The following is a 14,994-nucleotide window of genomic DNA, read 5'->3' as shown; positions in this document are numbered from 1 at the left end:
GAGGGCTTCGGAGCAGGCCCGTCTCTGCACGCAGGTTTAAGAGCAAACTCAGCAGTTTCCTATCCTCGTCCGTGCGATATTTATAGAGGGATCAGTGACATGGGGCTGGAAGCCTACTGGTGACTAAGGAGGGGGACGATGCTGCTGGCTCGGTGGAGGGAATTCCCTGTGGGGCTGTCCCTCAGGTCCTCTCCCAGCCCCCACCCTGCACTGCTCTTACACCTGCTTCGACCCCAAGCAGATCAGATGTGGCAATGGGGGGGTCATGTGACGGAGAGGGGCCTATAAATAGCTGGAGGTGGGCATGCTGCCCCAGACGCCTTGGGGACAGCAAGAGCAGAGGCTTAAGGAGCTACACTGGGGGGAGGACGGGGGCAAGCAGGCCAAAGCCTGGCCGGGGCCTGGGGGGTGGGGGCATGGAGCCATCCAAGTCACAGCAGCGTGGGGGGGAACAAAGCTGGTGGGGTAGTGACCCCCAGTACCAGTACATGCCCTTCGAGCATTGCACCAGCTACGGACTGCCCTCCGAGAACGGGGGCCTTCAGCACAGGCTCCGGAAGGACGCAGGCCCCCGCCACAGCGTCCACCCCACGCAGGTAAAGTCCTTAAGGGGAGGGGGAGCCGTGGATTAGGGCAGACGGTAGTGCCAGAGATTGGTGAAAATTAGGAACTGCATGAACAGAGGGAGCAGTGTTACTTTTCTTTTTTAACTTAGAAAAAGCACATGGTAATGTGTTCAAAATAGGAAAATCTTTCAAGGGTCTGGGCTCACCTAAGTATGCACTTGGGCATATGTGCACTTTTATACAGCCTTACTAACAGAATCCCCAACCTTGTGGGGAAATGGCAGTGCCACACACGCATGGCTCACTCGTGCTTACATAACCTATGTGCAGTGGTTTGTGTAGGGGCCCACGCTGCTGTGTGCTGCAAGCTGTCTCCCCCACCCTCACCCTCACCCACACGCCACCAGATTGCCACCGAGACCCTTGGCAGAACACACACACAAATGAACCCTCTGCAGCAGGCAAAAGAAAGGAGTTGGGACAAGTGGAGAAAACAGACTGAGTTGCATATCAATGATCAAAGTCCTACCAATGTCAAAATGAGCAGAGAAATGTAATCAAGCTTTCAGGTGGCAAGATGATCAAGTAAGAACCTGTGGCGTGTTAGGCACCTGTAAAGGTGCAGAGATGTGATCCCAGTGACAGGAGCTTGCAAATTAATTAGGGGTGTCCAGGGATGAGTATCGTCCAGGGGTTGGAATTGGTGGGTTACAGACACCTAGGAAAGGGTAGTGGGGATGGACACAGCTAAAAGAAAGATTGTGAAATTGTCATGCGAAAATGTACAGGTCACATTTAATAAGTCAGTGTGCCTCTCACACCAAAGAACGCAGGGTGCGACAGAGGATGAAATGTGTCTAGGAGCAGGAGGTTAGAGTTTAACAGGGTTTTTGCTAATGCGCAGCCTACTGCCCCTTTGGAATCTGAGGGGTGGGCCGTGCAGGTGACCTCAGCTCCCGGTCAAGAGGATCCACTCTCAGTCCCTGCCTGGCTCCCAAGGGCAGTTGCAAAGGCAGCACGAGGGACTCAGTTGGGAAGCGGGGACATAAAGGTCGGTGTAGGCCAGAATAGTGCATTAGGAAGGCTCCCTGGAGATGGTGGGGTCTGACCTACACCTTTCAATACTGGGGGTGCACAGGAAGACCCCTCCTCTGGCTCACTCTCACCTGTGCACGTGGGCAAACGTGGGTGGGACGACAACTTGAGTAAAAGTGCAGTCATGGCCCTTTCTGGCGACAGTGAACTGGCCAAGCAAGCATGAAGCTTCATGTTGGAAAGCAATGGTGAGTTAGTTTAGGGGAGGAGGGTTGGGCTGGTTTCCACAGAGCCTTGAAAGAACAGAGAGGAGTTTGGATTTAAGTGTTTATTTGTTTAATTTTTATTGTGGAAAACTCCAGACTTACACAAAAATAGAATGGTATAATGAACCCCCAAGTATCCAACAGTTGTCAACACTTTGTCAATATTGTTTCATCCGTTCTTCCCTCTCGTTCCCTCTCCCCTCTGCACAAACTGGAGTCCTTTAACAAATCCCGGACACCGCATCAGTCGCGGACTTGAGGTTTGATTTCTCCATACTCCTCTCCTATCCCTGCCCTGGCGTAGTGGATATCACTGGACCAGCCAGGACAGATCTGGCTGCCGTCGTGTTTTCCCAGCCCAGGTATATAATATGAAGCCCCCCCTCCTAATTTCCACTGGCCTGGGACCTCAGCGAGCTGAGATAGCCTTGCTGTCTGACTTCCACTGGGAGTGTCTTCTCTCTCTGGGTTCCAGGTAGGGTTTGGAGGGAAATACTGCGTCTCTGTGTCACTAACCCAGAAGACATACCATGAGCAGGGTGATTAGTGCGTGCCTGTTTGGGACTGAGGCATAAAACTTTGCTGCTTGTATTGTGAAATCAGATCTCTCCTACTCAGGTTCTCCTAGAATCAGCAACATGGCCTGGCCTGACCCCGGCCCCAGAGGACAGTGAGCATAGTGGGAGTAGGGCGAGCCAACAGCGGGCAGAATTCGAACATGGCCCAAGAAAACACACATGCCTCACGGCAGGACGCGCGGGAAGGGCACCAGGCCTGAGGGGTGCCGCTCCGCCCTCCTTACGTGTTGGTGGGGGCTGATTATCTCGCTTTGGGAAGAAGTAGATGGACTTGCCTTGTTGGGCGGGGCTGGTTCCTGTTTGTGTGTACAAGCACCGGGAGATGAGGAAGATGGGCTTTACCTAAGCTTGACAGAGGACACGAGGTTTCTTAAGGAAGGCCAGACGCACTAAGGCAAAGGGCAACCAAGAGTCATCTGCTAGCAAGGCCAGTCTGTCCTCAGGCTGTCCACGTTCGGCCCCTTAGCAGGAAGGGCAATGCAGAGTGACCTGGGGAAAGGGTGAGACACACAGAAAGCATGGAACACCCGGTTCATACAGTCCCGGCTCAGCACGGTTCTCCGTGTCTCTGCTTCAAAGTGGAAATTGGCCTCCTAGGTGAAGGCTTCCATAGGCCAAGGTGACAACAGGTCACGGAATGAGTGGAAAGAAGGTGGGAAGGACGGACGAGGGTGAAGAGTGGGAGCTGCAGGGATGGAGAGTGGAGAGTTGAGGGCAGGGGTGACCACAAGGGGTGACCAGGAGGTGACCCTGCATGCAGTCCCCAAAAGCCAGGGTTCAGAGAAGTGATTCCTCTTCAATTTGTGAGTCTCTGTGCTGTCACCCTCTTTTTTACTCTTCAACAAGACAGACATTGACCTTTCTCCCTCTCTCCAGATCTATGGCCATCACAAAGAACAGGTCTCAGACAGGGTGCGGGGCACGGGGATGTCCAAGAAGACGGGCTCCAGTTCAACCCTGGACAGCAAGGATGAGGATCACTATTCCAAATGTCAAGGTGATGGGGACTGAGGAATAAAGGAATCTGGACTAGGAGGTACCAGGATTAGGAGAATAACCTGGGTGTCCCATTGCACATACGCCCCCCAAAAGCCTCCTCTGAGTATTAAGGACTCTCCCCACCTCCACACTTTGCCTGCTCCCTGCTATCCCTCCCCCAACCTCAAGAAACAAGAGTGTTAGAAAGGAATTCAAGTATTCATGGGGAGTTGGACTTTGGTGCCTTCTGCAGAGGCAGCAGGTGGCAGAGAGGCAGAGAAATGCAGGGAATGAGATGAACACACAGACCTTAGGGCCCAACCCCTCCCCTCCGCTCTCGAGTCCTGCACCCACGGTAGTGACTGGTTAGCTGCTTGTCTCTTGTTTTTTACCCTTTTCTCTTCCTAGATTGTGTCCGCCGTCTGGGACTCGTGGTGAGAAGAAAGTTAGGGGAAGACTGGATCTTTCTGGTGCTTCTGGGACTGCTGATGGCTCTGGTCAGCTGGAGCATGGACTACGTCAGTGCCAAAAGCCTGCAGGGTAGGTTCAACCTGGACCTTTGCTCTCAGCCATTTCTAGGGTTTCTACTTCGGGTGTGTTCGGGGAGGCGGATGTGCACAGAGGGGCTCACGCGGGACTCCAGCCCCAGACAAGACGAGACTCAGACCCACATCCACTTCTCGTGCCCGTTCTACCCGCTGCCACCCAAGCTGAGTGCCCCTCTAGTACAGTGACCAACTCCCCAGTCTCCACGGGACTGTCCCAGTTTCAGCACTGAACGCCCTGAGTCCCAGGAACCCCTCAGTTCTGGACACACTGGGAGGCCGGTCACGCGATGGCCTCTAACCAGGCTCCTGTAGCCCCAGCACTCGAGTGTGATTTGCAGGCCTCTTCACCTCCCACGACTCAGGTTTTCCACGTGTAAAATGAAAGTGGTACCATCTCAGGAGGGGCGCATGGAGCAACCCTGGCATGAGAACACACGGGGCACGTGGCCCCTCGCCCGCCCTAACCCCAGGCATGTCTCCACAGCTTACAAGTGGACCTATGCGCAGATGCAGCCCAGCCTTCCCCTGCAGTTCCTGGTCTGGGTCACCTTCCCGCTCATCCTCATCCTCTTCAGCGCCCTCTTTTGCCACCTCATCTCTCCCCAGGCTGTTGGTGAGGACCTTCTACCAGACCAACATGATCTGGGTGGCCTGAGAAGGTCCACTCTGTCTCCTCCCACCCCTTCCCCGCTTACAGCCCTGGCCCTGCTCACCGTCATCCTCCGCCTACAGCCCCTCCGCCCTCCCCGCTCCCCATTTCCACCTTCGGCTCCCTTTTAACCTCCACCTTGAGCCTGCACAAAATCTTTTAACCCTTTTAGGCTCTGGAATCCCTGAAATGAAGACTATACTTCGTGGGGTTGTCCTGAAGGAATATCTCACGCTCAAGGCCTTTGTGGCCAAGGTTGTCGCCCTGACCGCGGGGCTGGGCAGTGGCATCCCTGTGGGAAAAGAGGTGTGAGCTGGGAGGGGCACTCGGCAGCGAATCTAGAGGGTGCTGTGGGAGCAGAAGTGGGCTGTGGGGGATGGGGCTAGGCCAGGCCGGGGGCACGAGGGAGGGGAAATGCTTTGGAACGTCCTCGGCTTGGGATCTAATGACAAAAACATCAGAGCTGGGTGGGAGAAGCTCTGCTGTGGGGGCTGTCCTGTGCACAGTGGGATAGTTAGCAGCATCCCCGGCCTCTGACCCCCAGATGCCAGTAGCACCCCAGTTGTGACAACCAGCATGTCTCCACACATTGACAAATGGCCCCTGGGGACACAGCCTCCCCTAGTTGAGAACCCTGCCTTAGCGATACTCCAGACTGGTTCCCTTGCACGGATCTGAGAAAACTGAGCCGGAGAAAGAGACTGTGCTGTTTTCAAGGCTGCACACTCAGGCCTCCTTCAGGCCTAGGCTCATGCCCGTCCTTGCCCCCCTCCACCTGGCAGCCAGGCTCATCTTTTAAAACTGGAACCAGCCACGTCTGACCTCTGGGCAGGAACTTCCTAATGGCTTTCCATCCCACCTAAAATAAAATCTGAACTTCTTACTGGCTTGGGAGGCCCTGGGGCTCTGGTTCTTCCTCTCTCTCCAGCCTTCTGCCTCTCCCCTGTGTTTCTTCAACCCTCCACCCCTCTGTGCTGGGCTCTGCTCAGGGCTCCTGCAGGTGCTGCTCACTCCCCACTTCGTTCACGGCACTACCAAATTGGACCTGGCTTGGGAGGCCCCTGGACCCTCTTATCTAAACACACGACCCACCAGCCTCCCCCTCCCCCGTCTCTCTGCCCTGATTTTCTTCATAGCAAAGGGTAACATACTGGTTTACCATCTGCCTCCCCGCTGGGCTGGAGCTCTGGGAGGGCAAGGTTCTGTCTGTCTGTCTTCTGTGTTTCCGGTGCCTACTACAGTGCCTGGAGCATTAGTGCAGTGACTGTGACAAACCCTCCCGGCGGCTCTGACTCCTGCCCTCTCACTCTCCTCCTCCCTCTCAGGGCCCCTTCGTCCACATTGCCAGCATCTGTGCCGCCGTCCTCAGCAAGTTCATGTCCGTGTTCTGTGGGGTCTATGAGGTAAGGTGGAGACAGTGACATGAGGCAGGGGCCGGTTGGCAGAAGGAATCGGCTGTGTGGGTGCAGGGTGTCGGGAAAGCAAGAGGGCTGCCTCTGTTCTGGGCTGGCCGTGTCGCTGAAGGGGGCATCGCACTAATCCACGCTCCCTTCTTCTCCAGCCCCCCACCCGTCTACTCCAGCCATGTAACCACATAATGCCTCTGTAGCCTGTGCCTGTCCTAATGCCCACCCCTTCTTGACCTGTGTCCCTACACGGTGGCCTGGCCCCTGTCTGCTCCTGCACTACCCCCGAGAGTCCACAGCACGCCCTCTGTGTTGGTTCCCTCCACGTTTCCCTCCTGTGCTGCCCCGTACATTTGTGGCTCCAGACCCCCACCCCGCCTGCCCCTGCCTCCACTCTCCTCGTCTGGTCCGCGTGCTTCTCTGTTGCAGACCGTGCCTGGGCAGCTTGATCTCCTGGTGTCGGCCTGCGCGGTGGGCGTGGGATGCTGCTTTGCGGCCCCCATTGGAGGCAAGTTTCACTTCCTCCCTACCCTCGTTGCCTGAGCAAGACTTGGAAGGGGGGTTGGGTGGCTGCCACAAGCTTTGGGGTGGGCATCCAGGGAGTGACCATGGATCACAGCCCCCAGGCTTCAGACACCTGTATTTTTCCACCAAAGGACTGCGTGTTCTTTCGAGGCTGGTTACTGTTTGGTGCAGGTCTTATTGGTGCTGCTCGGTCTGGAGTCCTTGCTGTTTCGTGCTGTTGCCACTTCTCACCATGAATGTCCCCATGTCCAGCCCCTCTCTGGTCATCATTTATTGACTTACTTGCCTGTCATATATTTGCCTAACTGTTATTTCATTTCCTACTTTGGGCCTTGCGTTACAAGGTCACTTCCTGTTTGCCAAACTCACTGAGTTTCTCCTGGCCTGGGGCAATGGGAATCATAGGGGCAATGGGACCAGATGATTCTCTGTGACTTAGGCCTCTTATTCTGCTTCACTCCCCCTCCCTGCTTGTTCTCCTATCCTCTGTCTGTCCCTTGCCTCTCCTCTACCTGTCTCTGTCTGTCTCTCCCCCAGTAGCAGCCATACTATTATGCTGACATCCTGACGGTGGGCTGTGCTGTCGGAGTTGGCTGTTGTTTCGGGACACCTCTCGGAGGCAAGTGATTGATCCTTCCCGTATCAGCCGGCTTGCCGGGCCTGGCTCCCAGAACACTTCTAGTCAGCATCCACATGTGCTAGCATCACCAGGTTACTCACTGTAGAAAGAAAAGCTAACTTTCAGTGAGCATTTACTATGTGCCAGGCAGCATTTTAAACACTTTACATGTATTCCTGCCTAAAGCTGTATGAGACAGGTATTACAGAGGAGGAAGAGAAGAGAACTGAACTATAGAGGAGGTGAGTGACTTGAGCAAGGTCATTCTGTTAGTAAGTTGTGGAGCCGGGAGTTGAAACCCAGGCAGTCTCCAGGGAGACTTCCCCCACTTATATTAAAATCTATTTGTGCTGTTGGATATTTTTTGCCCTGCACTTATTACACCTCGTAACAGGGGACTCTATGAGCTTCCTTCTCCAAGGGAAAATTTACATTTTGTTGTGCTTTGTTAAGGACATGAGAGTTTAGCTGGACCTTATTTAGATTAATGGTAAGCTTTCAATGAGGAATACTTAGTGGGGGGGGGGGGGGGTTGAAGGATAATTGTTCCTTGATAGCAATTTAAAGTTGAGTTTAGCTTTTTCCACACGTATGAGGCAAACACTGATCTATCAGGTTATTTTCTTTATCATGGATGACTGACTAATGGGTGTGGTCAGAGAAAGCAGTTGTATCTGTTTATTTACTCATCAAAATCAGCTGTAGCCGGATTAACAGGATAAGGATTACATAGATCATTCATTGGCTTCATCATTGATAAAAGGACCCCAAGTTGACAACTGAAAAAACAAAATTGCGGGAAGGGCATGTGCTTCTTAAATGACCAGCTGTGAGAGATTTCTTTTCAATAATGAAAATATAATCAGTCTTTTCATAGAGGAGTCTTCCACGTAGCTAAATGACTTGGCTCAGAATGATATGTGGATAAGAGTTTGAAGTTAATGAGCATGTATCACGCTAACTTGTGCTAGCACCATGCCAAGGCGCACAGCATAAGGAGATCAAGTTAGCAAATGCATCGCAGCATCCTGTTTGCACTTCTGTCCTCAGCTCTGGTCATTAAAGTCATTAGTCCCTGTCAGGGGAGGATGGTGTGTTTGAATTTCCACACATGTTAAACGTTCACACTTATATTTATACCCACTGTCACCTTTATTTACTCTTCAGTCTTCCAAATCCGGAAGGTCAAAAGAATATTTTTAGACAGGAAGAATTTTGTTGTTTTGTTTTGTTTTTACTCAGCCAGATTCTTTAAAGTGAGGAGCATATGCATATTCCTTATAAAACTGGAATTTCTGAGATGAATCAGGAAGGTTCTTTGTGGTCTTGTGTCGAGTGTGGGAAAAGTAAAGACCACAGGAAAGTTACAGATAAAACGTTGCTCTTGACACCAGATATTGTTAAGCACTTAAAAGTTTAGGCTGTTTGCATTAAGTATTAAATGATAAATGTATTTGCAGGTGGTATTATTTAATTTGTTTTTTATGAATATTCAATATTTTTCTGAAAGAAAAATATTAGCATTAAAATAATTTATTAACTATGTAGTCAACTTAATTGCTTACAATTAAGCATTGCTTACACCAATGAAAGGAATATAATTCAACGTTCTACTAAAACAGCAAACATCTCGCTCCTGTTATGTGCCAGGCGCTGTGCCGACGCTGCACCCTCAGGGTGCTCGTAGCTGAAAGGCTAGACAGACAAACACATCATCACAGCCCACTCAGATACGTGTCTCAGTGGCAGCCTGGGCAAAGTGTGGTGACAACCTTCTGCTAAGCTGCCTGGGGGAGCCAGCGAAACTTCACAAAAGAGGTAGTGTTTGATGTGAGGCTTAAATAAGCAGGAACTTGCAAGGAAGACGGTCTGGGTAGGTATTCTGGACAGAGAAAACAGCACTGCAGAGTCAAGGTCTGGAAACTCTCATGACAGTAAATGAGTTTTACTAGGGAATGCCGGGGAAGGAATAGCAGGAAATGAGTCTGGACAGGTAAACGGGGGCTGAATTATGAAGGCTCCCATAGGCCACGCACAAGAATGTAGATTTTGTTCTCTAGGCTAGGAGTTGCACAAATGTGTTTTGCAGAACACAGTTCTTCATGGTGTTAATAGACGTAATGTGTAAAAATGGCTCCAAGGTCAAATCAGTTGGAAAATGCTTGTCTAAACAGATAGTTTTTTAAACTGGAGAAGTTACCAGAACGTTGGCTACACTGACATGCCCTGTGAATTTGGCTCCAGCACAGTATTTCCCGTAGAGCCCCTTTGCAGGGTCCGCCTCACGGGATTTGTAGTATCTCACAGGTCTGATTTTGGGAAACGCTGTCATGGGTGAAGTGAAGCCATGAAAGAATTTTGAACAAGGAAGTGACATGGCCAGCTTTAAATGTCCATCCCGTCCCTCTGGCAGATGTGCACAGGATAGAATTGGCCTGTGGATTATCAGGATTAAGTAAAGATTAACAAGAAGACAATTGTCATAGTCCTGATGATGATCAGAGACTGAACTGGGCAGAGGCAGAAGAGATAGAGAAGAGGATGATAAATGTGAGAGTTAAAAAATAAAATTGCTGCAGCTTGATGATAGGTTTTCTGTGAGGATATGAGGGATGAGAGAGAAGGAGGCATCTAGGCTGCCGCCCAGGTTTCCAGCAAGGACAGTGGGGCAGATAGTGTTAGTAACCAAGACTAGAATATGGAAAGTGAAATAGGTCTGGGGAAATGGATAAATTTTACTTTGAGTATATTGTGTTAAAAGTTCCTGTGGCTTATCCAGGTGATGTCAAGTGGGCAGCTGGGTTGGTGAGTCTGAAGCTCAGGAACTGGGTGGAAAATGGCTTCGCTAATCAGTAGCATATAGGTGCAGTTGATGCCAGGGGCATAAATGAAATTGCGAGAGAAAGTGTGTCCATGAGTAGCAACATTAGCAGACCAAAGACAAAGCCCTGGGTTGGGCCGAGGCACAGGAGCGGCAGAGGAGACAGAGAAGGAATCCAGAGTGGGAGGAGAGAGCGATGTCCCAGAGCCTAAGAGATGAGAGAGTTTCCAAAAGCTGTTTGTGTTTTCGATGCTTTGTTTCCTTTTAGCAGCACATTTTATGTTTGGCTCAGGCTAATATTAAAATGAGCTCTCATTCCGGAGCATACAGTGACAGACTGCTAGGGAAAGTGTCCCAGAAACAAAACCCAGCCCAGGATTTCAAAAAATTGTTGTAAAATATTCATAAGTTGGATAGTTTACACCCAGGCAAATCAAAGCTAACTTTGCTTTTGTTACTGGTAAAGAAAAGGAGAGAGACTCACTCTACCTGATTCCTACTGTGTCAAATCCTTCTAGCTAGGCGCAGTGGTTCACGCCTGTAATCCCAGAACTTTGAGAGGCCAAGGTGGGAGGATTGCTTGAGGCCAGGAGTTTGAGACCAGCCTGGGCAACATAGTGAGATGCCATCTCTACAAAAAATAAAAAAATTAGCCAGGCATGGTGGCATGTACCTGTGTCCCAGCTACTCGGGAGACTGAGGTGAGAAGATAGCTTGAGCCCGGAGTTTGATGCTGCAGTGAGCTATGATCACACCACTGTGCTTCAGACTGGGTGACAGAGTGAGATCCTGTCCCTATTAAAAAAAAATCCTCCTTGTAGGTCCAGAGGCAGCTGCCTTACCTGAGGTGATGTGAAGAGCAGGGTGGAAGGGGCGGTTGACAAAGCTCTGTCTGTCCCAGGTTACCCCTCGCCTTGCTCCATTCTCTGCAATTCCACCCTGTCTGTTCTCTTTCTTCCTCATCCTCTCCTCTTCTCTCGTCTCTTGCTCATTCCTAGAATAGGCACTGAGCCCTGATTATGTACCAGGCACTGTATGAGGTGCCGGTTTCCAAGGAATTTTTAATCCTGGGGTAACTCAGAAATGTAAACTGATAACTAACTGGATCTGGAAATGTTAAATGCTCTAATGGCCTAAAATTCTGAGTTCAGGATGAGAGAGGGACATTCTCCGCCTACAGAGGAGGATCGAGATGGCTTCCCAGAGAAGGTGACTTGGGGCTGACCACTAGAAACCTTCTGCCCAAATGCAGCAGCTGCTCTGTGAGGGAGTGACCGTGAGGCCACCATCTCCTTGGCACGGATGACTCAATGGAACTAGTTGACTGACACCTATGGAAGAGAAGGTGGACATCCTGAGGGATTCAAGAGATGTGACTTTTGAATATAGAACAGGGAGAAGAAAATTACTAGGATGCGGGATGCGGCCCAAAGAGGGAGCAGGTGGAGGGTCGTGGGCAGACCGTGGAGAGAAGGAGGAGACCTGCTGGGTTCCTGGTTTCCTTGAGGCCAGGCCTCCTCTCCACTCATCTAATCACGTGCTACATTCCCCCACCTCCACTTCTCATGTTTGGTAAAGATGAGGCTTAGCCAGGTTTTAGGTATTCTTGTCATCACTTTTTACTTTGCATCTAATCAAAGTCCAACCTCCAAGTTCTTAATCTGTTTAAAGATTGTTTCTTTGTATCTCTTGAATGTTGTTTTTATGCCCTTTGTTCTCGTTCCTTACTTTGTCCCTACCAGCCCTCATTCTCTTTTCTGTAGATCTACCCCCTCATTTTCTGCTGCAGCAGCTACTCACAGAACAGTACTACTTAGGACTACCAACTAGCTTTCTTCTACCGTGCCTGCCTTGCTAAAGCATGGTTGTTTTTATCTTCCTTTAGCCTCTTGGTTTTTCCCCTGCTATGGTCCTTCTATGTCTGGGTTTTTATGTTTTTGTTTTTGTTTTTAATTTGTATGACTCCTTTGCTTTCTTTTCTGGAAATATTGAGCAGTGCCATCTCTTACAAAGCCCCTCCCATTTTTCTTATCTCTTCCTTATAAAGTTGCCCCAGAGCCCGTGGTGTATGGGGGGAGGCAGGAAAGACTGGAGCGAGGTGCTAAGGAGAGTCTCTATGAATTCTGGGCTCTGCTTGCCAACTCTGCCGAGTACCTGCTCTGGAAGCTGTTCCCTCTTTTAAATTTTCTGCAGATTTTTTTCAACTACTTTTAAGTCTCCGTGAATATCCAACAATTGTGAACTCCATTTGACCCTGCATTCTAGGGGTGGAGAGGACATGGCCTCCTGGTCCTCACATTTTAGGGTTTGAGGGCCCATTCATTTCTCATCTTCTCTGTGTCTTGTTTAACCACATCCCTGGTCTACAAATAAATAAATAGAAAATTCTAGCTTGTGCAGGTGTGTGGTTTTGAGCACGAGGCTCCAAGAGATTACTACTTTCCTTTGCTACTTCTGCCCAGATTTAAGTTTCAGCAAAAGCTCCTCAGGTCCAGGGGAGGGAAGCGTGGGAGAGAGCTCGCACTTGTGTCTGTACCTGACCCTGCTTCCGTGCCCTACAGGCGTGCTATTTAGCATCGAGGTCACCTCTACCTACTTTGCCGTTCGGAACTACTGGCGAGGATTCTTTGCAGCCACGTTCAGTGCCTTTGTGTTCCGCGTGCTGGCGGTGTGGAACAAGGACGCTGGTAACAGGGGAGGCCGCGGTGCAGGTTGTGTAAATAGAGATGCTGGTGACGGGGTGTGGAGGGCAGCTCTGCATGGCAGTTCAGAAAAGGAACGGTTGGCATTATTTGGGGAGTGGGACCAAGGCCCTGGGTCTAGGACAAGGATATGTGTCACGGAGTAGGGAGTACAGCCAAGCAATGGTTGTGCATGGAAAAAAGGAAATGAAATAGAAGAGGAGGAATTGGGATTGGAAGAGAGGAGGAATTAATCCTTAACACTAATGACCTCTGTTTCCCTATCTCTGGATTTTGGTGAAGCTGCCACTGTAATTCTTGCCTTTTCATCCTGTAGTCACCATCACTGCCCTGTTCAGGACCAATTTCCGAATGGATTTCCCCTTTGACCTGCAGGAACTCCCAGCCTTTGCTGTCATTGGGTCAGTGGGGTCACCAGCTCTGGGTGTTGTGGGCAGGGATTGGGGTGAGGCTGTGGATTGGAAGGGCCCCAAGCTGGGAGGAAGGTGGGGTGGGCATGGATAGAGGAAATTGTCGAGAGGGGGCGGGTGGAAAGGGAAGGTGGGAGCCTGACATCTGCTTCCCGGCAGTGGCTAGGTCCCAGGGATGAGGCTCTCATGTCTGTAACTTACACCCTCAGGATTTGCTGCGGGTTCCTGGGAGCTGTATTCGTGTATCTGCATCGCCAAGTCATGCTCGGTGTCCGAAAGCACAAGGCCCTCAGCCAGTTTCTTGCTAAGCAGTGAGTCACTGCCCTTCTTTTGCCCTACACGTTTGCTTTCTGGTTTCTCCAAGAGTTCCTCCCGTTTTATCTTTGTAGAAGGCATTAGATGCCTTTAGGTGGCTTGTGTTAAAATATGAGGAAGCCTTGATACTGTGGGTAGGAGGTGAATCGTGTGTTCTCCCCTTTAAAGATTGTTTTTTTGGCGAAGAGAATGCTTTTTGTTTAAAGAACTGAGACTACAGGACTATAGGGAACTTCCGCTTGCCAAAGTTCAGTGTGGCATTCACTGTGGGGTGGCTAAGTTAGGGGTAGGGTTAACTCTGTTTCTTTTTCAGCCGCCTGCTGTATCCTGGAATTGTTACCTTTGTCATCGCCTCATTCACCTTTCCACCAGGAATGGGTCAATTCATGGCTGGAGAGGTCAGCTCTAGGGGAGTCTAAGGGTGCGGGTCAGGTCACTAAGCCAAGACTAGGAACACGTGGAAAAGAGGAAGCACAGACGTCCCTCAGGCTTTGGACATATGTAGTTTTGCCCAAAGGTAGAATCTGTAGATCCTCCCTGAGAAAAGTGCCAAAGGGACCCTTGAGTAATGAGGCTGGGGGATCAGCTCCCTAAGAAGAGGAAGCACAGCATACCTGGAACACACACCCCTCTGCTGCTTCCCCTCCCAGCTCATGCCCCGGGAAGCCATCAGCACTCTGTTTGACAACAACACGTGGGTGAAACACGCGGGAGACCCTGAGAGCCTGGGCCAGTCGGCTGTGTGGATTCACCCCCAGGTCAATGTTGTCGTCGTCATCTCTCTCTTCTTTGTCATGAAGGTACTGCTCCCCACACTACTGAACCCCAAATCCCTATCTACCTTCAGTCTGGGAACCCAGGGTTTGCATAGTGTAGGAAGCGGTAGAACTTCATCTGGTCTTCGTCCAAGCTGAAGGGAAATCATTTGGAAACCACAGCCTAAGTTGCTCGTCTATAGCAGTGAACCAGTATCTGAGTTAATTGCTCCATTCATGTCGTGGTTTGTGGTGTTTGGCACAGTTATTCAACTCTTCTAATGGGTCTACTTGTTACATTATTAAGCCATCACTACAGCCGAGTAAACAGGGACAAAATAGAATTTAGCTTTATAGATAACTGTGTAGAAACTTCAGATTAATCAACCAAATCTCCCTCTGCATATTAGATAATGAGGTGCTTCATTCTCCATGTATCTGATGATTCATTTTTAGATGATTTCCACATCCATTTTTTCCCTAGTCTTGTGGGTAATCTCTTTTCTAGAATTTCAAAAGAGATAAAATGTTTAAATCAATTTTATTAGCGACTATAAATAATTTTTATAAATGTTATTATTCTCTATTTAGGTAGTGAGGCTGTGGGGATTTTGCCATTCTCAAACCATTTTCTCCTAGCTTCAATTAAGAAACAAAAGCTGATTTCTTTTATATTAGTTTTTTTTCATATCCACCCATCATCAAGGATCATGTATTTATAGACTTCTCAATTACTGCCTTAAACAAGGTATTTTTATTTCTACCCCTGGTTGTGACATCTATTACAATGCTGATTGCTTTTTATTTTCTTTTTTGATGAT

At 49.9% G+C, this 14,994-nt stretch overlaps 1 protein-coding gene across 1 annotated transcript in view; it reads left to right on the top strand.

Annotated features, from left to right (window-relative positions):
• The first annotated feature begins 335 nt into the window (after positions 1-335).
• CLCN1 (chloride channel, voltage-sensitive 1) overlaps positions 336-14,994 on the top strand; it is a 28,581-nt gene continuing 13,922 nt past the window's right edge. Inside the window, exons 1-12 of the mRNA XM_012650572.1 lie at positions 336-596; positions 3,322-3,442; positions 3,832-3,963; positions 4,456-4,584; positions 4,793-4,926; positions 5,946-6,023; positions 7,092-7,170; positions 12,553-12,678; positions 13,010-13,094; positions 13,313-13,414; positions 13,732-13,816; positions 14,069-14,218. Coding sequence (XP_012506026.1) covers positions 417-596; positions 3,322-3,442; positions 3,832-3,963; positions 4,456-4,584; positions 4,793-4,926; positions 5,946-6,023; positions 7,092-7,170; positions 12,553-12,678; positions 13,010-13,094; positions 13,313-13,414; positions 13,732-13,816; positions 14,069-14,218 — 1,401 coding nt within the window. The 5' untranslated portion in view covers positions 336-416. The remainder of the gene's footprint in view (positions 597-3,321; positions 3,443-3,831; positions 3,964-4,455; positions 4,585-4,792; positions 4,927-5,945; positions 6,024-7,091; positions 7,171-12,552; positions 12,679-13,009; positions 13,095-13,312; positions 13,415-13,731; positions 13,817-14,068; positions 14,219-14,994) is intronic.

The sequence above is a fragment of the Propithecus coquereli genome, unplaced genomic scaffold (genome assembly GCF_000956105.1).
Source record: "Propithecus coquereli isolate 6110/MARCELLA unplaced genomic scaffold, Pcoq_1.0 Scaffold334, whole genome shotgun sequence".
NCBI classification, from domain to species: domain Eukaryota; kingdom Metazoa; phylum Chordata; class Mammalia; order Primates; family Indriidae; genus Propithecus; species Propithecus coquereli.
This window is presented reverse-complemented; position numbering and strand designations above follow the sequence as displayed.